The following is a 27,839-nucleotide window of genomic DNA, read 5'->3' on the forward strand; positions in this document are numbered from 1 at the left end:
TGGCTGTGGTGTGACTTTGCTTTTTTGTGATTTTTTTATTTATTTATTTTAACTTCTAACTAACCTAACCTTGATGCCACACATATTCTTTTTCTTTGAACCTCTTTGAGTGACTTGGGCAAAATCCATGACCCTCTCTCCACCATAAATAAGTTATTAGATTTCAATAACTTACCGCTGATGTTTAAAAGTTAAAAGCTGAAGACAAAATCCTGAAGTTGAAAAAAGCCTTGGTTTTTAGTCATGCATGTTTGTGGAAATGGTTTATTTTTTGCAAAATTTTAAATGAGACATAAAGAATAAAGTGATTTTGATAAAATATCATCATTTTTAATTCAGATTTGTTTTGTTTTGTTTTGTTTTGTTTGCTTGTTTTGCTTTTTTTTATGTTTTGGGGGTTTTTTGTGTGTGTTTTTTCTGACAGAAGTGTTCCTCCCGTGTAATTTGTTCAAGGACCGTTGGAAATTGAAGCGATAGGGAATCATAATTTCTGTTTTTACAGTTTCTGGGTATGATAAATGGTGTAGTCTTGCCTTTCAAAGCATGCCTTCTTTCCTCTAAAATTGGTGGTAAAAAAAAAAAAAAACTAAAATCGTTTCAAGTTGTATGACTCTGCGTTAACAAAAAAAGTCCCATAAACCATAAATCCATGCCCCTCCCTTTGTTTGCGGCTTTAGGCACAGATGCACTTCTACTCTGGTCACTACGGTACCAGAGACTGCCCGGTGCTCCTGTGTTACCGTCAGTACGGTATGTGAACGCCGCAGTCAGTCACTTGTGTTTATCCCTGAGCTCTGCTGCACCGCTGCTCGACACTCTGCTGCTCAGACTCTAATCACGTCATTATCTGGTGCAAAAGTTAGTGTGTTCCTTTCTGACTGCCAGGTACGGTGCTTATATTTTCATTACTGCTGCAAAATATCTCCGTAGCGCTTTATTCTAAGGCTTAGAATAAACAATTTATGGTCTTGCGCGTCGCCTCCTTGACTAGAATTTAGTCCTGCGTAAAAGTAACATCACATTTTGCTGCAGCGACCAGCTTTGTGTCTGCTAGTTTAGAGGCGCCTTGCTGTTGTTATTCCCTATACTGCAGCACCATACGGCAATATTCAACTGGAAGTTTGTTGTTTTGTTGCGGCTGTTAGGCCCGTAAAGCATCCTTTCAGCCGCATCATCAGAGTTCAGCCCACAGCTCCTCTGCGTAAAGGTGATCATCGGGTGACACCAGGAGGAGGACTCAAAAACGAGGCAGTTGGGCCTGATTCAGGTGCGGGACTATACTCGAGTTTAAGACGAAATTACTTGCTGAGTTGAATAAATAGAAGTCTGGGTTCATGCCGGATTTCGAGCACTTCAGATTTTCCTATTCGAGCATGAATCCGGTCCTGGGGGAGAGTGGCTTCCTGGCTCCACAGCAGCATCAGCACCAGATGACGGGCCAGACCGACTCCGCCATCCCGGAGCCAGGCTACTTCCTGGGGGACCACGGCGGGTTCGGGCCTGATGGGTTGTCTGGGCTGGACCTGGGAGCTCTGCCGCCGTCGGGCCTTGCTTACCTGCACCTAAGCACCCCCTTGCACCGCGTGCCCCCGGCGGCCACAGCGCTGCGCAACGACTTGGGATCCAACATCAGCGTCCTGAAGACTCTGAACCTGCGCTTCCGCTGCTTTTTAGCTAAAGTGCACGAGCTGGAGCGCAGGAACAAGGTGTTGGAGAAGCAGCTGCAGCAGGCTCTTGAAGGTAACTGCGGAGAGGATGGACACCCGAAGCCGCAGACCAAAGACATGGGGGTCCAGACCGGATTTATTGGACCCATTCCAGCCAGACCGAACCTCATCCCGCTCCACAACGCCAACAACTCGGCCTACCTCCCCGGCGGCCTCCTCTCTCCCACCCTGAACCCCCCTCCTCTTTTTGACAACAAATACCTGCTGGGGAACAACCTCAACCCGAGCCAAGTCTCCACGGATTCAAACTCCAACCTCACCACCTCTGGTTTCTCCATCAGCCCGGCGCTGAGTCCCGTCGACCCGTCCAAAACCATCAACAACATCAACGAGAAATACGCTTCAAACACCGGGACGAACACCGACAACATCCCCCCTCCTCCTCCGCGCTTCCTCCCCGGGACGATCTGGTCCTTCAACCACACCCGCCGGTTCGGGACCGGGAGGGAGTCATGCGTCACGGGCCCCGGGGTCTCCTGGACACACCCGGACGGTGTCGGGGTCCAGATCGACACCATCACACCTGAGATCAGGGCTCTGTACAACGTGCTGGCCAAGGTGAAGAGAGAAAGAGACGAGTACAAGAGAAGGTAAGGGTTGTTTACACTTTGATTGTAGTGTTTCTTTAAAACTTTGACATGGCTGAATAGTTTGAATTATTAATTCTGATGCAGACATTTTAGTATTTAACTGGCTGGTTTCTGATGCAGTGAGTTACTACAGTGATTTTGTGTTTCCTGTAGAGATCTGATCTTGTTAGGGACTGTTCTTTACTTATCAGAGGAGGAGGGTGACTGGGGTGTGACTAATTCTTTTTGTTATATATTTTTTGATTTATTTTGAAGCTCCCCAAAGCGACAAATACTTTTTCTTTGAGCCTCCCTGAGTGACATAGGAAATGTCACTATTTTAAGTTCAGATTTGGTTATGTGTTTTTTTCTGACGGAAGTGTTTGTTGCACATGATGTGTCACAGGCCTGTTGGAAATGTGAAAATCTGATGCTGATTTCTGTTTTTACAATTATGGTAGGGGTGGGAATCAGCAGAGGCCCCACAATGTGGTATTATCACGATACTTAGGTCACAATACAATATTATTGGAATATTGCAATATGCTGAGTATTGCAATAAATAATATTGTGATTTATTAATTTTTTTCCAACTGCAAATTATTTCCTTAAAGGAAAACTTTGTCAACATCAGTTTTACCTCAGTAGATAAAGTTTTCAGTCTGTTCATCTGACTTTAATCATTTTTATTGCAGCAAAGTGCAATGCAAAGCAGACAGACTGACCAACACTGTCATGAGGCCTGTCAGAAATGCTGCATACACCTGACAAACTGAACTGTGTGCAGATTTAACGCACTCTGTGAGGCCAGATTAAGCGCATGAGCGAAACAATTCCCATACAGGTATCCCGCTAACTGAATGGCAACAACCATGTTAGAGGCGTTGTCTGTTACAACCACAATCCCCCATTCTTGTGCTGCATTTTTCAGGAGGTCTGCAGTGTTTGCTCCAGTGTGACTCTCCATCTTTGTTTTGATGAACTTCCTGCCAAATGCTGCTGACTGAGACTGCTGACCTCATGAGGGAAAAAGCATCAGCCCCATCTAGTGGATTGAAAAGTCAATTGATTTTATTATTCTCGTACCAAAAGTTATATTAAAATGTGCATTAGCAAAAATTAATAATGTATTTAATTAAAGATCGATACTTGGCATCAGTGTATCGATAATATGCTGTATCGATTTGTTCGTTTAGCACAGACACCTTACAGCAAGAGGGTTTTGGGTATGAACAAGCTGGCTGGTCGGGGTCCTTCTGCGTTGAATTTGCATGTTTTCTCTGGGTACTCCAGCTTCCTCCCACAGTCCAAAGACTTCCAGGTTAGGTTTACTGGTGACTCTAATTTGCCTGTAGGTGTGAATGTGAGCATGAATGGTTGTCTGTCCCTAAATGTCAGCCCTGTGATAGTCTGGTGACCTGTCCAGGGCGCTCCCCCACCTCTTACCATGAGTCAGCTGAGATAGGCTCCAGCCCCCCCATGGCCCTGAACAGGATAAGCGGTTACAGATAATGGAATTTGTAACAGGCAACTGATATCTTGGTAGAGTCTTGGTATGTATATGATATGTGCTGCTGTGTCAAACAGGCATGAGGGCTGTGTTTTCTACAGGAAGAGGCAACAAACCAAAGTGTCAGATTGCATTATGATGATCATTATCTGGAAGTCATAATATTATACTGGGTGGTTTGTTGCATAGAGGAAGAAGACTGTGGAAATGCAGGTTTAAGGGGGTTGTAAAAGATGAAAGCATTATGCAGGACATGCTCAGGCCTCCCAGCTCAGCTCCTTTACTGGAAATGACGTTGACCACTAGTCTGACTAAGAAGTATTGACTTGTATTGGATGGCAGCATCAAGCAGAGAGTGTACTGTCATTGTCAGGCTTTGATGTTAGTCTGTAAGATAAGATATTGATCTGACGCAGGGAAACTGAAAGTCTCACAGCAGTAAAAGGACGTACAAAAAAACATACAGTATGTGTACTACTAGCCTTAAACACACTATATGTACTAGGGGTGGGAATCACCGGAGGATCCATGATATGATATTATCATGACATTAAAGTCACAATACAATATTATTGTGATTTTAATATGTTTCTGAGTATTGTGATAAGAAAAATTGTGATAAATTGCGGTTTCTGACCTTTTTTTCAACTGTGAATTATGTCCCCAAAGGAAAACTTTGTCAACATCTTTTTTTATCTAAGAAGATACATTTTTCAAGCTGTTCATCTCACCCCAGCCATTTGTTTTGCAGCAGCAAAATGTATCTAGTGGACTGAAAAAGCAACTGATGGTGTTATTGTAGTAGGCTACCTAAAGTTTAATCTGTATTGGTCAAATTAATCTTGGCACTGTGTGATGGTACAATATTGCCACACAAAAATATCACAATACTCTGCTGTATTGATTTAATGAATGAAATTTGAATTTTTTTGTAGAGCTGCTTGTAGCACATTCTTTAGCTCAGTCAGTCACCCCGCTTCCTCTCTCTCTGTCTGTTCAACAGACTGCAAATGACACAAACTAGCTAGCAACCTCCGCCTCATTCTCCTGTGCAGGAGACTATTCACTGGAAGGAGAGCAGGCAAAAGCGCCAGTTGAATTCAGCCAGTGCAAACCCCAGCATCAGAGTTTACAGCGGGCTGGATCTAATCTGTGTAATGGCAGCAACAGAAAGTTTGCACTGTGAATTTGCACTATGTTCTCAGACCATGCGGCATTCTCTCCTCACTTGCTTTGGCTTTGTTGTTCTTGAAATGGATATGATGTCACTTTACTCATAGACCACCACAATTAAAGCGGCAACAAAATTCTCACCTCTGTATTTGAATTACATCGATTCAGGCATTAAAAATAAGGATTAAAAAATCTTGAAATAAATAAATCATGATACTCGAATGAATGGATTTTATCCCCCACCCCTAATATATACTCGGTTGCTAGTTTGTTAGGTAGTGTTTAAGGATAGACCGATACATCGGCCAGCCGATATATCGGGCCGATATTTGAGTTTTTTACTTGTATCGGCATCGGCCGATACGCGCGTGGGTTCGCGGATTTATTTTTCCCTGGCATGATTTACAGACAGGCATCCACGGGCAGCTCTGTGTTGCCGGAAGACCTTGCAGCGCACATGCAGCGAATCCTACTGTGTACAGTAGTTGTTGTTTTATTTATGCTTCAGCTTAAATATTTGTTTATTTTATAAAGACATTACTGTAAGATTTAAGAGCACTGAACTCTTTTTTTTTATTTGAATGCATAATAATAATAATAATAATAATATTCTACCTCAACTTTCCATCTTGTTTTAGTATTTTTTACTGTTCAATAAATGTTTCTTATTTTAAACTTGAGACCTGTAATATTTGTTATCATTGTGTCATTTTTTTGATGTAAACTGAGGGAGCAAAAGCAGTATCGGCCCCAAATATCGGCTCAAGAAAATCGGCAGTCCATAATCGGTCATCGGCTAAGGGTGATGGAAAAAAATCGGTATCGGCATCGGCCCTAAAAAATCCATATCGGTCTATCCCTAGTAGTGTTTGGTCGTGGAGTGGGGCATCAGTAATACACTTTCAACCTTATTGTGTATGTAGGCTACAGTATGTAGTGCCTTACTTGTGTTCCTTGTTTTTCATGTTTCATATTAGATGCTGAAGATGTACACTGCTGAGAACCGATTACACACCCCACTACTGAGCTTACACTCCTGTTCCACAATGTGTTTTGGTTTTATTCATCGATCTCTTTGAAAGGCTGAAACATGGCAATTGAGAAAGTTGACTGATTGGAATTTGTCACTCCACGAGGACTTTGCCAAACAGTTTATGCTGAGGTAGCAATGGCTTTAATGTCTCTGCTTGTATTGGGTCATTGAGTGCAGTGCTGCACATTGCTGAGTGGGGCTGCTTTATGGCAGGCTTTACAGATTTTTTTTTAACATTACGTGACATTCATTTGGCAGATGCTGTTGTCCAAAGCTACTTAAAATAAGTGCCTTCAAACTCCTTGAGCGAGAGCTCAGTGTCATCAAAAACTGGAAGTGCATTTCTTTGTGCATCAATGTGAGAATTCCCTAGATTTTTATGATATGTAATTCACAAGATTAAGCTGAAAACAGACAAATGTTATTTATATTTCACCTATAAACTAGCACTGCATGATTATTGCCAAAATGATGTTCACAATTATTTGAGCCTGTGTGAAATGTAGCCTCAGTTTCGTGTTTGCTGACAGGAGTGTCACCTGGTGTTGTCTTCTGCTGCTGTAGCCCATCTGCTTCAAGGTTCAACATGTTGTTAGTTCAGAGATGGTCTTCTGCAGACTTTGGTTGTAATGAGTGGTTATGTGAGTTACTGTTGCCTTTCTATCATCTTGAACCAGTCTGGCCATTCTCCTCTGACCTCTGGCATCAACCATGCATTTTCACCCAGAGAACTGCTGCTCACTGGATATTTTCTCTTTTTCAGACCATCCTCTGTAAACCCTAGAGATGGTTGTGTGTGAAAATCCCAGTAGATCAGCAGATTCTGAAATACTCAGACAAGCCCATCTGGCACCAGCAACCATGCCACGTTCAAAGTTGCTTAAATGACCTTTCCTCCCCATTCTGATGCTTGGTTTGAACTTCAGCAGGTTGTCTTTACCATGCCTACATGCCTGAATGCATCAAGCTGCTGCCACGTGATTGGCTGATTAGCTATTAGCGTTAACCAGCAGTTGGACAGGTGTACCCAGTAAAGTGGCCCTAGAGTGTATGTAAATATAAATAATAAAATAAAATAGAAATAAAAATGTGCATGATGCTACAATGTTTAACACTAGTACTGAAGATATTAAGAATAAAAAATATGTGCTGAGTCTGTAAATGTCACTAAACCTCACTTCTGTTTTACAGCAGGGTCTTACATGATGAAGAGCATGTAAAAGAGACAAAAGCCAAAGAAAATATTGTAGCTTGAGCAGGGCAAGGTGTTTTAAATTAACATGTTAATTTACAGAGTCTGTGTTGCTTTTAAGCAGAGGAATTAGTCTATGACACGTAACCTCTATTTTGTCTGTGAAGGGTTTTGCCCAGCATGCAGCTCCTGTCGTTTTCAGCATTGATCTGTTTCACGCTCGGACACTGACACACATTAACAGAGTCTCCCGCTGCTGCTGCTTTCTGCTAAGAATCACTGACCTCACTACTTTGTGCTTCAGCCTGCTGAGGCAGGATGCTGCTGCAAGACAAACCTTCAGTCACATCGATTTCAGAACCAGCAGGATGTTTTACTGAACAGCAACAACTCTCTCTCTGATCTGTGTTGCTGTGCCTGCCACTTAAATTTTAGTACTGCACTCATGTATATTCCAATTTTACATGTTTGAAAGCTATTAAAGTGAACTTGAGATAGAAACAGATGAGATGTTTCCTCCAATTAAGCAGTATTTTTAATACATCCTGCTTCCTTAATGTGAATTCCTTCCACGACAGAATGACTCAGAAGTGTAAAACAAATGTGCATCAGTTAAAGAGGGACAGGCTGTTTTATTCAGTGAGAGATGAGGAGGGATGGGACTTGACTTTAATGTTTGCAGATTTTATTTCACTTTGCAAAGAGTTGCATCACTGTAGAATATTTTGTGTGACGTCTGCACCTGATGACGAACCAGCCACTTGAAACACACTGTTTGTAACTGTGATAAAGTAGATATTTGTCTCTTAATTAGGCCACGCTTCTCCAGTCTGCATGTCAAAGTATCCTTGGCAAGATACTGCACCCCAAACTGCTCTCAATGGCTGTTGCATTGGTATGTGGGTGCGTATGAATGGTTACTGAGCTGCAGGGGGCATCATGTATGGTAGCCTCGACCACCAGTGTGTGACTGTGTGTAACAAGTAACGTTAAAGCACTTACTCGGAAGACTAGAAAGGTGCTATACAAGTGCAGTCCATTTACCATTAAAATAAAACAAAACAAAACAAACAAAAAAGACCTGAGGAAAGATCCTCCAATCACAGAGCTTAATTTTGTTGTATGCTCTACTTGCAATGAGATCAAGTTAAAAGTCCCTCTACAGACATTTTCAAGTGCAAAGCAGACGTATCAGCAATTGTAGTTATGTCTATGTTGTTGTTAGCTTGTAGGCTACCAGGCAGTGGGTGACACAACTTTACTGGTTGTCAAACATGCAATAATAGTAATAACTTATTTAATTATTTTCCCAAAGGAAAACTTTGTGAACATTAGTTTTACCTCATACGATAAAGTTTTCAGTCTGTTCATCTGACTTTAATCATTTTTATTGCAGCAGAATGTAATGCATAGTAGACATAAAACCTGTCAGAAATGCGGCATACACCTGACAAACTGAACTGCTGGCAGATTTAAAACTCTCTACGAGGCCAGATTAAGGGCATGAGCAAATTACTTCACATGCAGTAACCTGCAAACTGAATGGCAGCGCCGATGGTAGAAGACTTGTCTGTTACATTCTCGTGCTGCATTTTGCAGGAGGTCTACAATGTTTGCTCCAGTGTGACTTTGGTGTACTGCTCTAGTTTGGAGAACGTGAGACAGCAGTCACCAGTCCTCTGTAAGATAATGTGTCGTTATAGTCACATATGAATCCACTGACCTTGAAGTCCAGGCATCACAAGTTAATGCCACCCTTCCTGCTGTACTCAGGTTCCTCAATTTTATGCGTCACTGCTCTGTAGACCTTGGGTACGACTGTCGGTGAAAAAACATTGGGACGGAGTCACGTACCTTCCAGTGTTTTAGCATGTAACAAAAGCCTTTGTTTTCAACAACGCTGTACGGACGCAGATCTTTGCACATGAAGTAGGTGATGGACTGTGTTATTTTCTTCACGCTCTCAGGGTTGGATGGTAGTTTTGTCAAGCTAAGTGTGTCCAGTGTTGTTTGATTTTTCGGCAGAGCAGGTTTAGCATTAGCTTGGCTGTTAGCAGCTAACGCTATCTCTGGATTGTGGAGTGTGAGGTGAGCCCTCATGTTCGCAGTATTCCCAGAGTATTTTATTCTTATATGACACTGCTTGTAAATCGCATGTATCATATCCAAGTCCTTCTTTCCTTCCATGTTAAAAAATCCAAAATAAGTCCAGTTGTTTGATTTAAACACAAGCCATGTTTCCATCAGCCTGTTTAGATGTGCATCTAGAAGCATCGCATCGGAAAATTATGATGGAAACGCCAAAATTCGAATGAAAATCCCCTGATTCGCACAAACTAAAATACGCTCGCTTTAGCCGGGTTTTGGTTGATTCGAAAAAATGTTGATTCACAAAACGGGGGATGGAAACAGTTATGTTCGAATTAAGTCTGACGTAGCACATCTCTCTCCATGGTGATATCCACACTCCGGGTCGGGAAGGCGGTAATGCATTTACAAGCTGGTTGCCAACCACCAGAAAACGTAGAAGAAGAAGAATGCGAGACTTGTTTTGTTTCTGGTTCTGCGAAAAACTCGCGCGAGTTCGTAGTTTTCACCAAAGTCCGTACATTTAATGGAAACACGCAGGATTTGTATTTCTTTTAATGCACATTTCCCAATGATTCAAATCACTTTTGGATGGAAACATAGCTACAGACGTATTTCTGATTTCTTTCACCATCTTTGTTTTGATGAACGTCCTGTCAAATGCCGCTGACAGAGACCTCAGCTGACCTCACCAGGAAAAAAAAATATCAGCACCATTTAATTGACTGAAAAAGCAATTGATTTTATTATTCTATTAACAAAAGTTGCTTTAAAATGTTTATTTGCAACCCCCCCTCAGGTTGCTAAAACCCCTTAATTCACAAGAAGAAAAAAGCAACCTCATTGTCCCTGATTGTAACTAGAGTTGTGTTTCTGTATATGTAGGCCTATAACTTCCCAGAACCAGCAGCTGCTCCCACATCATAAATACAAACTGTCTTCCATTAATGTCAAAGGAGCAGAGCTTTGATTTTGCTGGGACTGTGAATGTTTGGCTGCCTGTTTGTCTGGGGGGATGAAGTGTCAGGGGAAAAGGTTAACATGAGCTGTTGTTTTTATTTTCACACTGCTGTTTCCCATCTTCCCTTCTTTTCTTTCTTGGTTCTCCTCATTTTATCTCTTTCCATCTTTCTCTTCCTCATCTTCTTCCTCTTTCTTCCCCTCCTCCTCCTCCTCCTCCTCCTCCCAGCTGAGTTTTCTCCTGGTACCTGCAATGCAGCACTGGCCTGTGACTGCTTACAGTGATGTCACCCTGTCTGCCATCTCTCCCTTCTGTCTCCTCTCCATTTTATTTTTTACCCTCTGCCTCCCTCCCAGTGTCTCTATGCTTTTATCTCTCTCTCTCTCTGTCTCAATCTCTCCTCACGTTTCCCTTTCCATTTTTATGTTCTCTCCCTCTCTCTGTTTTGTTGTTGCCATCCAGCTCTGCCCTTCTGCCTGTTCCTCCCCCTCTGTCCCATGTGAGCCCCTGCAGCATCAGCCAGGTGCTGACATCATTAACATCATCACTATCATCTTCATCCCCAAACCCCACGACTCCAATAAACCCTCTTGCTCTCTCAGTTCTTTTCACTTCAATGTGGCTTCATTATCACGTTGTTTTTAAATCAAAAAACATGCGAAAGCATAAGCACTACATGGCCAAAACTATGTGCACATCACACCCATATGTGATTGCTGAATATGCGATTCCAAAACCATATACATAAATCTGTTGCAATAACAACAGTCACTCCTCTGGGAAGGTTTCCTATCAGATGCAGGGATTTGCTCCCATTCAGCCACAAGAGCATGAGTGAGGTGCAGCACTGATGTTGGGTGATAAAGTCTCACCATGTCACCACAAAGTTGGATACACACTGTCGTCCAAAATCATTAAGTATGAGTTCTTCTCACTGGAATTAAGAATGTAATCCAATCAGGAAAACCAACTAAATCTGTGTCCACATACTTTTGGCCCTCTTGTGTTTATACACACACTTGAGTTGTCTCTAAAGGCTTAAATGCTCACTCACAAATGTCATCTATCTCACCTTGCCAACATCACCTCATAATAGATGCACTGTGAGGTTGTAGTGAGTCATACTCTGTGTGTGTGTGTGTGTGTGTGTGTGTGTGTGTAGTGAGAGATAAAAGCAGAAAGCAACAGCATCTCCTTGTAGATACAAAGAGGCCACCCAGGCTGAGAGCTTACGCTGCTACCACCAACGTCCTGTGGTATTAAAGGGAACATGTTGCTGCTTTTGGCCCAGTAACTGCGGTTCATGTCTTTACTTGACTTTACATCACTGCTGGTTATTTTCAAAAACATATTAGATGTTTTTGGGTTTCCCCCCTTTCAGGCAGCCACTGGTTATAATGGCTAATGTGTAATAGTGTAAGTATGCAAGCAGGGATTATTCTTTAACAGCTTCTCTTTTTTGTGACATTTAGATTCGACAGTTAGCTGCAACATCTTTCAAAGGTTCTGTATGCAACCTTCAGAACATTAATGTAGCAGCAAATCACCATTTACTTTATAAAGATATAGTGGAGTTATAGCGCCCTGGGCAGAGAATAAGCAATGACTGAATAATAAAGATGGACTATGGATCTCTGCTTCCTCCCATTGTTCATAAAAAGGCAAAAATATGCAGGATACGGCTGCTGCCATCTTGTGCTGGTGACGCCATTCGGAGCCAAAATCTGCACAGTGGCGATCTCTGTGATATTGATGTCCCGCTAGAGATGCAGCGATATTAGGGTATACCATGATATGAAAACTGAAGGTTATCATACCCTTAGTGATGGCCAAATGAAGCCTCATGAAGCATTTTCTTTATTTTATAAGCCCACTAGATGGCGCTCTTGGTTTAAAGAGAGAGACTTAAAGAATGGCAATTCAGTGTGCTTTCAACTTTTTGTTGAAGAAATAGCGCCATCTAGTGGGCTCATAAGATGAAGAAAATGCTTCATGAGGCTTCATTTGGCCATCACTACATACCCTGTACATTTGCTTATGTATGATGTTTAAAAAATAAAACACACATTCTTCCATTTTAAAAAAAACAGTTTCAAGTTTCAGTAGGGGTAATAAAACATTTGTTCAACCATAAAGAACCCTTCCTTTTCCTTCCTTGAGGCATCATTGTGATAAAATAATAATTCCATGAAACCACTAAATTTTCTGAGACTGTTAAAAATCTCATACCATTGCTACCCTTGTTCCCACCCATACACCCGACCATGAGCAGCACCATTGATCACGAGCACAGCACAGGCTCACACACAGCTGTCAGTTATGTTGCCAAACCTCCGTTTTATAGCATCAAATAACAAATGAATTTAAACTTGAACACTTGAACACTTTGAGGTTTTAGCTTGGCCCATGTCCCATCAGCTGACATGGAGGGGGCGGGATTTACCACCTATTCTGCAGCCAGCCACGAGGGGGCAATAGAGATGTTTTGGCTTCTTGTTTTAGTTTTCACGCTGTCCTTCTTATTATACACTTGGGAATGAAGTCGCGCTTTGGTTTGTTTTGGTGAGCTGATCCGGCTGCATGTTATGGCCGTTTTCCATTGGCATGCTTAGCCACACCCGAGTCAAACCATGCTGTGTTGATTTGTGTTTCCTTCGTCAGTTTAAACATGCCAAGCTGTGCTGGGTAGAGCTTAGATCAGGCCCAAAAAATCCAGCCTTACCCCACCCGAGCCCGTGCATGTTGCATCTGAGCCCGTCCCGGCCCGGCCCTTTAACTGTAATTATGAGCCCTAGCCCAGTTTAAACCCGACATTTTTTTAAGGATATGAACGTGGACATTGAAGGCTGACTCTCATCTTTCTTTCCATGGCAAGCCTTGGTCATGTGCCTCTTAAGTGTCGAGGTCCTCGTCTTTTTTCTGTCATATACCAGCATCATGCTGCACTTGGTACACTCTACGAAGCCAACACACACGTTGTCACTGTCAACTACTCACATGTGCACAGCCAGTGGCGCCGTCAAGGGGGCGCTCCTAACTAAATGTTTTGGAGTTTGGAGTTTAGTTTGTACTGAAGATATCAGCTTTGTTTTACTGTTTCATGTTCATATTCAGTCGTGTAGGAGTCGTGTTAAGTTACTGCTGATGAAAAATCAAGATTTCCTTATTTTGCTGTTTCACAATAAAAGCTTTTACGTAACAAAATAACGGTGGACTTGTATTGTGAAGAACTTATAGGAAATTAAATGTATTTATCACTAAATTAGTGGAACTTTGTTAGCCTGTGGTATCAGTACACTTGTTTTTATTGAAGAAACAGTCACAGTGAGATGTTAGGTGAGGAGCTGCAGACAACAGGCTCTTACTGACCTATGCAAACAGCTCACCTCCAACAGGTAAACTTCGTTTACTTGCTGTGCTGTGTCATGGAAAAATACTGGCAGCAAAATAACAAGGGACTTAAGCTGTGGATTAGCCTGCTGCTTTAAAGTGTCATCACTCAAGACAAGCTGTCATCAGTTAAAAACGCACCTTCAAGCAGGCAGCCTGTTGTAATGGAGATGTATATCCCTGCCGTCCTGGGCTGACGTGCCAAACCAAACCAAGTCAAGCCAAGCTGGCATGTCTGTGCACTAAGTATGCACATGTGTGCATCCCACTGGCTAGCCCATTGCTGTCACTTAGCACTGCACTCATACAGTGGTTAACATTGATATCAGGATGGCATTGTCATGGAAGCACAGCGGCCACCGTCCAGTTCCCCCCCTGGGTAGAACTGTCAGCACTGTTGCTGTTGTTTAGCACTGTTTATGGAATTAGCACTGTTAGCTGCTAGCCGCTGGCTCAGCCACCTCCATGCTGAAAACTGTGTGCAGACAACTGATACACTTTCAATTTTGCATCAAGCCCCTTTAAAGGAATAGTTGACATTTTGGGGAAAGTGCTTTGGTATTTTATGTTAATCATGTTTGACGAGACTTTGATGACAAGATCAGCACTACTATAATGTCTGAGGGTGGTGACTGTTTGCAAGAAGGTGAAAAGAGTCTATGTTGAACCACTTCTTTCAGAGAAAGTCATACCTGGCTATTGGTATGAGGCAGAACAGGAGGTAGTGTTACAGAGGGCAGTTTGAGTGTACGTCAGTGTTCCTGTGACGTCCTCGTTTGCTGACATCACAGTTCATGAGTGCAGTGCAGCAGCCGGTCTCCTATGACAGGACAAATGTCAGATAAAAAACACAAGGGTAAGCGTAATTTATGTTTATTATTCAGATAAACGCTTTGCTACATTTTTAACAAGCTTTTGCCTCATCCAGCAGTTGTGCCATCATCAGTTATACAGACAGCCCAGCTTCTGTGCCCAGTCGAACTTAATAACACCCAGCAGCCTCACTGCAGAGCCACGTGTTGAGACTGATAAACAGATGAGAACGACGACGACATCAGCTCTCTCACTGTGACACCCTCTTCTCCGCTGTCTCTCTTAAGGCTCCATCACATCTGTGTCAGAGTATCTCTTTGTGTGGCTCTGAAATTAAACCAAATTGGATTTTACCCCCCTCATATGTTACATAGACATGTCACTCAATGCATGTAACCTATTTGACTTGTGTTTTCAACACTGAAATTGTTGGGACTTGTCCCTGTTGACATAGAGGTCATCATCCAGAGACATGGTGTCATAATTTCAGTTCTCCAGCAGCTCCAGCTTAGCAGTGATAGCGTGAAGGACAAAAAGGACAAAAAATGGAAAGAAGCCAAACCAGCTTAGATGATTCATTGATGGTATTTAAGAAAATGCACCAATTCAGTCAAAAGCCAGAGGCACAAACAGGTGTGAAGCATTTTGGTACAAGTAGAAGAGGCAGCAGGAAACAAAACAATTCAATAGATGAAAAATAGTGGAGCATAAGATGAAATGTTTGGTGCGAGGGTGGTACCAGTATAGAGGGTGTTGTTGCATTAATCAAAGGGATTTCTTTGTACAGCAGCCATTTTAGGACATTTCACACTCAGCTTGTCAGGCTCAGCTCAACACTGTCTGACTTTGCTTAGCTTGTTTCAGTTTATGCTGAACTTTGTCAGTCTCAGCTGTACTGTGCTCTACTTTGAGCTGAATTTTAATGTTAGCATGCTATCATGCTAAGTCAAAGTCATTGTAAAGCAACGTTTATACTTCTGTGGTGAATCAGCACTGTACTATATGGTCCAAGCTCTGTGTAGATGCAAACTTTTTTTATTTCTTTTTTATTTTATTTATTTATTTATTTTTTAATGCTTGTATGTCCCCTTGGCTCATTCTGTGTCCCCTCTCTAAATTTGGAGGGTTTTTTTTGTTTGTTTTTTCTCAGCAGCAGTTTGTAACTGGCGGAGTGGATAATTGATCTTCCAAGCCATTTAGAGCTGATCAGGTCAAAGAGGAGCAGCTGCTGCAAGTGAATACAAACTCTTAGACCCAGCAGTGGGAACAGTTAAGTTTCACCCTCAGTGCGCCTGGCGTTCTTCTGCTCCATCCTTGCCCTGAGTATGCTCCGACAGTGTGGTGCTATAAATGACCAAACGTATATATATTCCAATAGCACTCCTAATGAATGGTCTAGCTCCAAAACTAAAAAAATCTATTTGATGGCAGCAGATGTTCTAACGATGGCGGACCGCCACAAATAAATTAATGTGTGGAAAACCCTGGAGCTTTTATTTGCTTTTATGTCACAGCTAAAAAACAATAAATTGTGAAGTCACTAAAGCCTCCATAATAGAATAGAATGCCTTTATTGTCACTATACGCATGTACAGCAAGATTAAAAGCAGCTCCAGTACCAGTGCAAGCAGTGTAAAAATATACAAGAATATACAATATGGACAAAGGATAAATAGTGCAAAGAGAGGGGGGTGGGGGTGTAAGGGGGGGCATATCTGGTGATGGTCACCGATATCCAAAAGTGTCTGGCGGGTGAACTGAATGTTCGCAGAACCGATAGTGCACGAACAGGCAAGAAAGAAGTACAAAAATGACAAAAAAGAGCACTGAAGAGGAGAGCCATGAGCCGCTGCGACCATGCGCGCCGCCATCTTGGAATGCAAAATAGCATTTGAAGTCTTGTGGGTGATTTATGTCATAAGCTTGTGCTGATAAAGTAGCCTGTTGTATATGTGGGAAAAAACGTGTCTAGCATTAGACAAATGTTTTGTTTGTGAACCTTGAGTTATAATGGAGGCAAATTTTGTAACCTTACCTTTGGTAAATGTTACTGTTGTCCCTGGCTTCATATGAGTAGAGGGAATGTCTGCTAGCTATTAGGCTAATTAATGCTATGTAAAATGTCATAGGCTTATGCTAATAACATTACCATGTTGTGTATGTGGGGAAGATGTGTCTGTAAACCTTGTAAGTTATAATGAAGCCGAATTTTGTCGGTTTGTTAAATGTTGTTGCTGTTGAGCCATCTTTTATGTGTGTTTTGTGTGTGTTAGTGTAATCAGTGAAACTTTACTGCACTTCACAGAAACACAGCACAGTAAGCATACTAGCATTTTGGAGGTGTAATTGCAGAGCAGCACTGACACACCACCACACAAGTATAAATTCTCACAATGGTGTAGGTTACTTATGTAGGCTATTGCATAGAGGGAAAGTCAGGGCATCACCAAAGTATGGAGATGCAAAGTCGATATGTCGGATTAGTATCGTGCAAATACTGACCACATTAAATACATTATTTGTCAATATAAAATTAAGTGTTTTTCACTCTCAGTTACGTTCATTCAGTCACAGCTGCTCTGTTTTCAGTGCCACGGCAATCTCTGTCCTCATGTTGTATTATGTAAAAATGATTCTTACAAGTTTCATGCTGTGAGGTATAATTTTAAATATGGAGAGAGTACTGGTATTGGATTAGTACTGCATAATCAGAGAGCTTGAGTTGAGCCATTGGAATTGGTATCGAGCGAAAAATTTTGATTGGTGCTTAGGTTGTCAGCGATACTGTATCATATTCATATATTCAGTGATTAATGATCCAATATTAAAGGCCTTTATTTTGACATTCCCAAAGAACGCCTTTTCCATCCAAGCACATCTTCCTAAACATACATTAAGCTAGTAGTAAATTAGTTACTCATGAGAATATGTTAAGTAAAAAGGGTAGGTATAATCAGCTTCAGCCTACTCCTGTTCACTCTGTATTATTTGTTTTTCCTTTCAATTTAATGCCTTGATGTTATTTATTCTTTATTGCGTGCATTGTTCTTGGAATATTGTTAACAAGGACCAAAATAAGTTACCACTAACTTACTAACACTCAAACAGTGCTAGTGGCCTAGCACCAGGCAGATAATGGCAAGCTGCCAAGAAAAAGATGATGAAGATATTTCCAAATCCAAATAGTATTATGGCAGACTTTGTGACATCAGCAAATGTTGTGTCATTGGCCAAAGACTAACTTGGTACTGTGATGAAACTTGTGATGTCCACTAGTAATTAGTGCATCCCTACACCAGAGTAATTAGGATTCAGTCTCTGGACCAAGAGTGTTTAAACCAAATGTCATTCCAGTCCCAGATACATTCCCATCAGTTGTTACAGACTGGATAGAAACGCTGGAGAGACCCATCAATCGACCCGTTGCCTTTTTATGTGTTACACTGCTAATGTGGCTGTCACTCTGCGTGTGTTATTTTTTAATATTTCTATGAGCTCATATTTATGTTTTTCCCTGAGAATGACCACATTATATCAGAGGGACAATGATTCAGAAAAAGAGTAGCATTTCAGAACGCACGTAGTCCTACGCTTTATTTACCCCTTCATTGTTACAGCATGCTCTGCGTGCTGTTCGTGCTCAACGTGCACACTGCATGGTCTCTGCTTATGTAACACCTGCTGAGTAATGTAGGAGGTGCCTTGATGCTGCTGCACAGTGTGGGTCAGTCAGGTACTCGTGGTGGGTTTTGCCTTAAAGCTGCAGAGAGGAAGATCAGGAGTTAACACAGGCTGAAGATCAGGCCACGATTACGTGGGGCCAGCATGACAACCAGATTATTGTTGCTTCGCTTATTGGTGTGAAGTCAGCTGAAAGATAACAATATAAAAGATGACACACAGAAAATAAATGAACAAGGAGAGTGAAGTTTGACTTCATATTCACTGACAAGTGTGCTGAAAACACCTGTGCTACTGGGCGCAGGTTGTTTTAGCGTTTGGAGCAATCTGTATGTTTTGTGAACTGATTTGTCTGCGTAATTCTCTGTATAATTACATTCCTCCTGTCTGTGTGTGTTTTGTAGATGGGAGGAAGAGTACACAGCCAGAATGGACCTGCAGGAGAAGGTGGCTGAACTCGAGGAGGTAAAGTGACATTAAAAATATCATCAAACTGCTTCACTTCAGAACTCCATTACGATCTTCTCACTTTTTCTTACGATCAGCTTTTGATTGTTGCCATATTTTCCTGTCTGCAAAATTCTCTTCATCTTCTCTAGCTCTTCTGAACCAATCTCAGCTCTTTTTCCTTAAAGCATAATGAATGATCCAAGGGATAAGAACGCTTTGTGACAGGAAGCAACAGGCTTTATGGGAAATGTCATCTTTATTTTGAAATACATCAAGAAAGTTTGATGTAACAAGAAAAAAGTCATTAACATCTGTAGAAAACTGTCCTACAGATATTCTTTTTTATGATTTGATTGAAGGCAATCAGGGGTCTGATCTATAACTGCATCTTCAATTAATTTAGGTTAGATGGAAAATCACATTATCCGGAGGTTGGAATATATGAACCCTCTGACGGTAAAACAGATTGCACAGTTACAAGAACCACTTTCCTACTCATCTAATCTATATACTTAAGACATAACCTGTGTGTGTGTGTTTTCCAGGACCTGCAGGAGAGCGAGGTGTGTCAGGACGAGCTGGCTCTGAGAGTGAAGCAGCTGAAGGCCGAACTCGTCCTCTTTAAAGGACTCGTTAGCAACGTAAGTCGACTCTGTGCTGTGGGTTAGCTTTGATTTTTAAATAGGAAAGATTTCTGAAACTGACCAAAAGATTCAGGATTCCACAATATTTTTGAAAGTATGTCTTTTGATTCACAGTCATTTCCCCCAGAAAGGTTGTTAGGTCAGGTGGCAAGTATCTTTATTAGACAGGGCTGGCACTGGACAGTGGCCCAGTGTCTTTTTTAGGGGTGTAACAGTAAACATAATTAGTGTTTTGATATGCTTGATATTTTCAGTACAGCTGAGAAAACAAAACCTAAAAGCAGAAGATAATCTTTTTTCATTTATTTGAAAAAAAACTTAACATGTAACTGTAGGTAACTGACACAATTCAAATAAATAAATAATACAAATGTAGTGCTCCATTATAACACTCTGACCTTCCTCCTGAAATGCAGCTTGCAGTTGCCCTTTATACAGGCAGTAACCACAGACTGACTAAAATGTACTTGTGAAGATACATTGTGACGGGCCCCAAGCACTCTGACGATTTGTAATACTAAAGACTTTCCTTTTGAGTCGAGCATATTCTTAACTGAACACACCACAAATCTAAATAGTATATGTTGGTTCACATACACATGCATGCATTGATGGCTATTTCTGTGTTATCACGCAGAAAAAATCATTCACTCTGTAATGTTGTGATATAAGATGATGAAATAAAATGAATACTGATTTAACATGACCAGATTAATGACCATTTCTGCTGCCCTCCCTCTTTGTCTGTAGTTTACTAGTGAGGCTAGCTAGCTAATGTTAGTCAATGTGAAAATAGCAACTTTAAAAGGCAAAAAACAGTAACATTAGTTAAACTAAACACTCTCTTGAGGGTAAAGAACATTGGGCCTCAGTCACCAACCGTGCTTAAAGGGGAACTAATGTTTTTTTCAACCTGGGCCCTATTTTCTGATCTAATTTTGTCTAAATGAGTGATAGGATGTTCAATATTTGACATTTCTCCAGTACGAAGCTAGGGTTGACCCAATTTTGACCAGCTGGATCTGGATGAGCCATTTGAATTTGACGACTGCCTGTATTTATTTGAACACGGAGTACACGGACATACAAGGATGCAGAGCTCATTGAAACTGAAGAGCGGACTAGGAGAGGGAGCAGTGTTACTTCGGTTACACATATACTAAAATTGCAACAGGCAGAGGAACATGTCTGAATCCAGCTAAAGGTAAAGACAGACGTTCATTTCTCCTTTCCGTTATGTTGTCGGATAATTATACTAACAATCCGAGCCTATCTGTGTGAAAAAAATGCACTTTTAGTGGACGTATTTTGACGTTTGACGCTGTCTGAGTGCCCTATTATTTAATATAGCGCACTCTCGCGGGCTGCAGGCTTCGCCCTAGCTTTGTACAGGAGAAATGTCAAATATTGAACATCCTATCACTCATTTAGACACAAGTAGATTGGAAAATAGGGCCCAGGTGGAAAAAACATTAGTCCCCCTTTAAGAAGAAATTTCTTCTTAAAACCTTCTTCTGCAGTTTTCAAGAAGATTCTGACATTCACCAGTGTTTTCTTATTTGGGATTTGTTCTTAGGTAAGAACAAAATTTACATCTCTTGACTCTGTCCTCAGTCCTGACAGTTGTGCTACTATAATTCCTAAAGTTTACAGGTCGGGTGGTTGAATGACATGTACTTTTAGCATCCCATGGATCTTTTAGTGTCATTTTATATCCACTCTTGGTACTCCAACCTCCTCAGGCTTGAATCAGTTGACTTGATTCTCTCAACTTTCGTTCTTCTTTAATTTCTGAGTGTGCACACGGCCCTGCAGTCTAATGCACTTTTATGGGGATTTGCGGGGAGTTTACCTATGCTAATTAGGATTAACTGGCATGTGCTGTCAATGAGGACAATTGGATTTATCATTAGCCTATAAGAATACAGGTGTTAACAATTCTGCCATATAACAAGATGTTGTGAATCTGACGTAGACATTTCTTTGGACTTTTGTAAAGGACAAAAACTTTGATGGAAATTGGTGAATGAGGCTCATTGATCTCAGTCCTGGTGTTTTCCTTCTGTGCGTTCATATTTCACCCAAAAGATATCACTGTTGTGTTTCTAAGGATGACACCCCACTGTAACTGTAGTTAAACATATTAAAAATACATTTAAAAAAGTCCCTGATGCTTAGGCCAAGCAGGAGTTCAAGGGCAGATGGGCAGCCTGGCTCACATACAATGGTGCAAACCCTGCATTTAGTGGGGTTTTTTTTTTTCATTTTGTTCTGTTTTTCATCTGTTCAAATCTTATTTTATAAGCTCTGATGACAGACAGTTAAGGGTGTACTGGCAGAGTGCATACTACGTCAGTGGGATGTAGAAAACAGGTGTTTGGTCAGGGTGCACCATTAAAGGTCATTGACAGGGTGATGACTTTTCCTGTAGGTACAAAATGCTGGACATCTTGCTGAGTCATGACAGAAACAAAACAGATTTTTTTGATGACTGGAAAATAAGAATCCTTGATGTCCTCATCAGAACCTGTCAGATCTGGACAGTAAAATCCAGGAGAAGGCAATGAAGGTTGACATGGACATCTGCCGCCGCATCGACATCACCGCCCGCCTCTGCGACGTTGCCCAGCAGAGGAACTGCGAGGACATGATCAACATGTTTCAGGTATGTTTTTAGTGATAAAAGATATCCTCAACAAATCATCCACTTTCACTGCACTACACTTAACATGTCTCCTCTCAGCAGGTGGCCACACCCCCCTCCACTATGAGTGGCCGGGCCAGGAAACAGAGTGGGCAGTCAGCAAAGGGTGCGGATGGAGACGAACTGAGCATGTCCGAAAGCGAGGGAGGCGGGGCTAAAGATGAGGAGTCCTGCAGCACGTCGGCCAATCAGATCAACGAGCAGATGCAGAGGATGCTGAATCAGCTGTAGGTGTTTTGGCCATAAATGTTTAAACATATTAAATCATGTAGTCGACTTGTCTAATCTGTGTGTGTGTGTGTGTGTGTGTGTGTTTGTGTTAAGGAGGGAGTGTGAGTTTGAGGATGACTGCGACAGTCTGGCCTGGGAGGAGACGGAGGAAACTCTTCTGCTGTGGGAAGATTTTCCTGGATACCCACTGGGAGTGGAAGCACAGGGAGAGGTGCGTACACACACATTATCTTCACTTATTGCACTTGGAGTAGCCTTCAAAAAGATTTGAAACTGAAAGAGTTGGTCTCTCTGCCTGATTTTAAAGTTCTCATGAGTACATAGGTGAATGAATCAGCTAGTACTTGTCATTGTGTGTAACTATTTTAATATTTCTTCATCTTATTGCATATGCTCTATGTTGTTTTTGTTGTGGTTATTGTTGTTTGTAACTTTATCTATTGCCGCTGTCTTGGCCTGGTTTCCCTTAAAAAAGAGGTCATTGATTTACCTGGACAGACATGGGTTAAATAAGAATAAAATGAATACATTTCACTTAGTGTTACAGATTTTAAGGACCAGTGTGTAGGATTTAGGGGGATATATTGGCAGAAATGAAATATAACATACCAAGTATTTTTTCTTTAGTGTATAATCACCTGAAAATAAGAGTTGCTGTGTTTTTGTTAACTTAGAATGAGCTGTTTATATCTATACATGGAGTGGGTCCTTGTGACTCTAGTTAGGGATGTTTGTGTTTTAGTGTTGGCCAGTGTAGTTAAGCCCTTCTGTGACAAGAAGTACAGCATCGTACAAACACTGATTGGTAACATGAAACTGCTTCATTCAGTGTTTTACTGATTTAATTCACTGGGTCCATTTGTCCTCCTCAAGGTCTAGATCTTAAGTCATTAGAGAAAAACGGAGAGCACACATTAGCAGGTGCTAGGCTAGTGGCCCGTCTACGACATGCAGAACAGCATCAGAATAACACTGAAACTGCTTTACTCAGTGTTTTTACTGGCTTTACATATCTGGTCTGTTTGTTTTAGAGAGGAGGAGACCCTGTGGATAATCCAGCTCCTGGTATAAAAAAAAGTCCTTAACTTGACCACTGAATGAATTCTTCCCAGGAGAAGTTTCAGCTGGTTGCTCTCTGTAATCCTCACCACTAGATGCCACCTAATCCTACGCACTGCTCCTTTTAAACAACACTGAAAAACCATTTAAATGCAGCACTTTAATGTTTGTCCCCATTATTTACAAGTTTCAGTCAAAGATCTGAGACTTTCTTTATGCACACAAAAGACATTTCTCTCAATTTTGGTTGCAGATTTGTTAAAATCTGTGTTAGTGAGCACTTCTTCCATCCACCTGACAGGTGTGGCATATCAAGATGCTGATAAAACAGCATCATTACTACACAGGTGTGCCATTGGCTGGTCACAAAAACTCACTAAAATTGACTTAGTTCTACTGTTCCAACAATCATCAACTCTAGTTTGGTCGAAATAAACTCTCAATTCACTGAGTTAGATATGAAAATATGTCCTTGTTGTCTCTCTCTGCCATTGCTGGCCGGCTTTTTACGAGTCCTCTAACGTTATCCCCACCACTGGCTACCGCCTTCTTTCTCAACTTAGCTGCCAGTTTCATCAGTAAAGACTGACCTCTAGTGGCACGTATATTAGAAAGATGAGCATCTGTAATTATGATTATATTAAAAATCATACCGCATGCATGAATACGGTGGTATACCATAAATACTGTGATACCGCCGACTAGCCTACTTTCTGACCATCATGTGTAAAAGCTTTAAAAATAAGTTACGACTGAAAATACCTCAAAAATATATAAATAAATACTTTATTTGATAAAACTGCAATATAAAGTATAACAGACAATTTCAAACAGGAACATGATAACTGTTACCCCAAGATACTGAAATACGAATCTTTAAAAACAACAGATACTGAGAGGTCAAACTGCCTTTAATATGTGAACACTCTATAACAGAGAAGCACTGACAGAACAGGAGTCACCCAGGCGGCAGCCGCCATCAGCAGCACTTAATGTAGCTCACAGTGTCTCATCCACCTCTGTACAGATCTGTTTTCCCACCGTCAGTAAAGCCACTGGTGTTTCCTGTCGGGGGCAGCTGTACTCTGTCCTACTTCTCTGACCTGGTGGACGTTTGTTTTTGAGTTCAGTCTGATGACACTGATGGTTGGAGTCTATCCTGGTGACCTGTAAGCTGTTGTTGATTGAATTAGCCAGAGAGTCTGAAGACCTGCTGAGTGCAGAGCTGAAAGAGGCCAATGCAGATTAAAAGACCTTCACACACCTGTGGTGCACTCACACTGTGTTTTCTTGCTTATTTTGACTGCTTGGGCCTCAGTCTCTTCAGGACTGTGTGGTTTGAGGTGGATTTTATTAGCCTATATTTTAGTGTTTACATTATTCTGTCCACTCCTACTTATACTATTTTTTATTATATTTAGTGTCTTGTTTAAAAGGTTGTCAGCTAACATGGACTCTGGGGATGAAAACTTTACTTTTACGTCCAAAAGCCCGTTCTAATGAGGAAGCCATTAACAGCTTCAGTTCCCCATCTATGCTCTCGTCAGTGTCACCAGACTCCATTGACAAAATCAGTAAATTTGGCTTGCTGAACACGAGAGCTGTTGGTCTACCGCTGCCCTGATAAGTTAGTAGTTTGTGTTATTGTGTGACTCTGCTGAATCCAAACTAACCCTTTCAAAAGCCAAAGTCACAGAGTAACAGAAACAAAGTGCTTGATAGAGGCAGCGGTACACCAGCAGCTCCTGTGTTCAGCAATGTTAAATCGCTGTTTTTCTCAATGGAGCCTGGCTTTGAAGAGAGCAATGTAACAGCTTCAGTCCCCTGTCTAGGCAAAGCAGTGAAAATATTCGAAATATAGCATACACTGAAAATGACAGTGATTTTTTTAGGTGGCTGAAATATATTTTTCTGCTGCCCCATCCGCAGCAGTACATTTCCTAGCTTCGCTGTCAGACTCCAGCCTGCTTCTTCAAACTGGGGGCGAACCGACTCCCCTCTTCTTTCTGTAATACACTGACTATTGATAAATACCTCATACAGCCCCACATCAAAAGATCCAAACGGTCCCTTTAACAGAAGCCCTGTCCCTAGAAAGTATTGATGACTGATGACACCTGCAGCTCAACGTTGGCTGTATCTGTGCAAATGAACAGTATTTTTCTCTCTTTCTCTTTTCCCAACATACACTTACTGTATCCAGCTACAGCAGCAGGAGGAGTCCATTGAGGATGTGATAAAAGACACAGAGACTCTGTTCAAATCCAGAGAGAAGGAATACCAGGAGACCATCGACCAGATTGAGGTGAGTGCGCTAATCAGAGCTGAAGTGAATTCATGTGATGATTGTATGTTTCTTGCCAAAATGCCCCTGGGGAGTCTTACTTAACATCTACCTTGATTTTTTTATGTACACAGGCTTGTTCCTTTAACTTTTTATTAAAAAACCATATTTTTCTGGCACATTTTTACTACCCCAGAACCAGGGGTGCCCAAAATGGCTCCTATGACTTGGCCACTCTGTGGTATATAAACTATTAATTGGTGTAATTAGGGATAATAGTGTCAGTAATCTCAATTTGTGGAGTGTGTTTTCTGTCCTGGTCAGCTGGAACTGGCCACAGCCAAGAAGGACATGAACCGTCACTTGCACGAGTACATGGAGATGTGTTCAATGAAAAGAGGGCTGGACGTTCAGATGGAGACTTGCAGGAGACTCATCACACAGAGTGGAGACAGGTAACACACACACACACACACACACACACACACACACACAAGAAATCGAAACCAACCACTAGAAACAGAGGAGGAAAATGTCAGAGAGTGAATGATATGACGATAAGCACTCAGTTGCAAGTTATAAGGTACACCAAGCTGGAACTGGGGCAGTTACTGTCATTAAGGTTAAATGTAAGGTCATATATAAGGCTCAATGTTTTTGCCTCATCGTGTGAGATTTTTTTAAGTTTATATCTTGAATAATAATCTAAACTTTAAAAATAACAATTTAATTCAGTTTTCTTCATATAAGTTAATCAAATGCTGAGATATAGGCCTACTGTGTATATATTTTTAAAACATTTCTTACATCCCTTAAATCAAGAAGGCCTCACAACCCTGTGTTTGGCTTTGGCGACACCTGTCAGACATTTGTGTGAAATTGTGTTATAATTGGCACATGAATTGACATGAGTTATGGCCAAAAATGTATTTTTGAGGTCACAGGGACCTTTGACCTCCATACTCTAATCAGATTATCCTTGAGTTCAAGTGGACATTTGTGCCAAATTTGCAGAACAGATGTACAGACAACCCAGACACATAATACCTCCAGCCACGGCATCACCAGCTTGTCAGGCTGTTGCTGTAAAGACATTTTCCTTGCAGGTGGCTCAACAGCAGGATGTATGGTACTACAGCCTTTTGCAAATTACTTAATTTAATCTGATTGTAGTGCTTTATAAATGAGCTTTATTAGGTACAGTATGTTGTTTGCCATTTAAATGGCAAAGATAACACAGTTTTAAAACAAATTAAATACTTGTTAGTTTTTAAATGAAGAACACATAAGGGCAATGAGGCACAGTAAATGGCGCAGTGTTTTTTCATCACACGCTTTTGTTGCATTTGGTTGTTATGATACTGAATATTCACTGGAGTAAAAATGCTCTGATGAAAGTAAGGCCGAAGCGTGTAGGTATAGAGGACGGACCCGCCGGTCTGTGTGGGTTGGTTATAAATTTCTCCTTCATTGTGGTTAATGTTCAGTGACATGACGGTTTGAAGCCAAGTTTGAAGATGTGTATGGTCTGAACAAGGGTGCTGGAAGTAGGTGGTAGGAAGTAGTGATGGCCAAATGAAGCCCCATGAAGCATTTTCTTTATTTTAAGAGCCCGCTAGATGGCATTCTTGGTTTAAACAGGGAGGTTCAAAGAATGGCAATTGACGGTGCTTTCAACCTTTTGTTAAAAAAACAAAACAAACAAAAAAAAAAAACGCACCATCTAGTGGGCTTATAAAAAAAGAAAATGCTTCACGAGGCTTCATTTGGCCATCACTAGTAGGAAGTACGAAGGGTCCATTGTACAGAAACTGAATGAACTTCATTATGTGAATGTTTTGCCTGCAGAGATCACCCGAAATTCATCACTCAGGAAAACAGATGCTATGTGACATGAATGTAATGATACATAAATTAAACAGGAGGCCAAAATAAGGTTTGAATCCACAGAGAACAGTTCAGCTTTCTGCCCTTTAAAGATTCAATGTGGAGGAAACATTTGAGCAGCAGACAGAGACAGACGAATGCTAACGCTACATTATTTTCCGTCTACAGGAAGTCACCCTCGCTCATCACAGTGGACGACTCGGACGGTGAGGAGAAGAAGAAGCCAGCTCTCCCTGCCGACTCTCTGACCAGCGACTCTCACTGCGATGCCAACGCCGCCATCCCTCCTCTGACCTGGAGGAAGCCCTAACAAACACTGCTACTACAATCAGAGAATGTCACACTAACGCTCTCCTCTTCCTGTAGTGTGGTTCCATAGCCTAAATCTAATGGGGGGTGGGGGAAAAATTGAGCTGTGTACAACTTCACAACTTCCACACATC

At 41.4% G+C, this 27,839-nt stretch overlaps 1 protein-coding gene across 2 annotated transcripts; it reads left to right on the top strand.

Annotated features, from left to right (window-relative positions):
* Window positions 1-771: 771 nt before the first annotated feature.
* iffo1a (intermediate filament family orphan 1a) lies at window positions 772-27,839 on the top strand. Of its 2 annotated transcripts, none has more exons than XM_033637973.2 (9): window positions 772-2,317; window positions 18,542-18,602; window positions 19,133-19,228; window positions 21,756-21,896; window positions 21,975-22,162; window positions 22,260-22,377; window positions 25,429-25,530; window positions 25,834-25,964; window positions 27,565-27,839. In XM_033637973.2, exons 1-9 carry the CDS (start codon window positions 1,335-1,337, stop codon window positions 27,704-27,706), a joined length of 1,962 nt encoding a protein of 653 aa, XP_033493864.1. In that variant the 5' UTR covers window positions 772-1,334; the 3' UTR covers window positions 27,707-27,839. The 2 variants fall into 2 exon arrangements, with proteins under 2 accessions (XP_033493864.1, XP_033493865.1); XM_033637974.2 differs by having other exon boundaries at window positions 21,978-22,162.

The sequence above is a fragment of the Epinephelus lanceolatus genome, chromosome 16 (genome assembly GCF_041903045.1).
Source record: "Epinephelus lanceolatus isolate andai-2023 chromosome 16, ASM4190304v1, whole genome shotgun sequence".
NCBI lineage: Eukaryota > Metazoa > Chordata > Actinopteri > Perciformes > Serranidae > Epinephelus > Epinephelus lanceolatus.

Bases quoted from the DNA above. Each gene is read 5' to 3' on its own strand.
- iffo1a (XM_033637973.2), top strand. From the start codon at position 1,335: ATGCCGGATTTCGAGCACTTCAGATTTTCCTATTCGAGCATGAATCCG. The intron at 19,229-21,755 runs GTAAGTCGACTC...TGTCCTCATCAG, and splicing joins TTAAAGGACTCGTTAGCAAC to AACCTGTCAGATCTGGACAG. The intron at 25,965-27,564 runs GTAACACACACA...TTCCGTCTACAG, and splicing joins ATCACACAGAGTGGAGACAG to GAAGTCACCCTCGCTCATCA.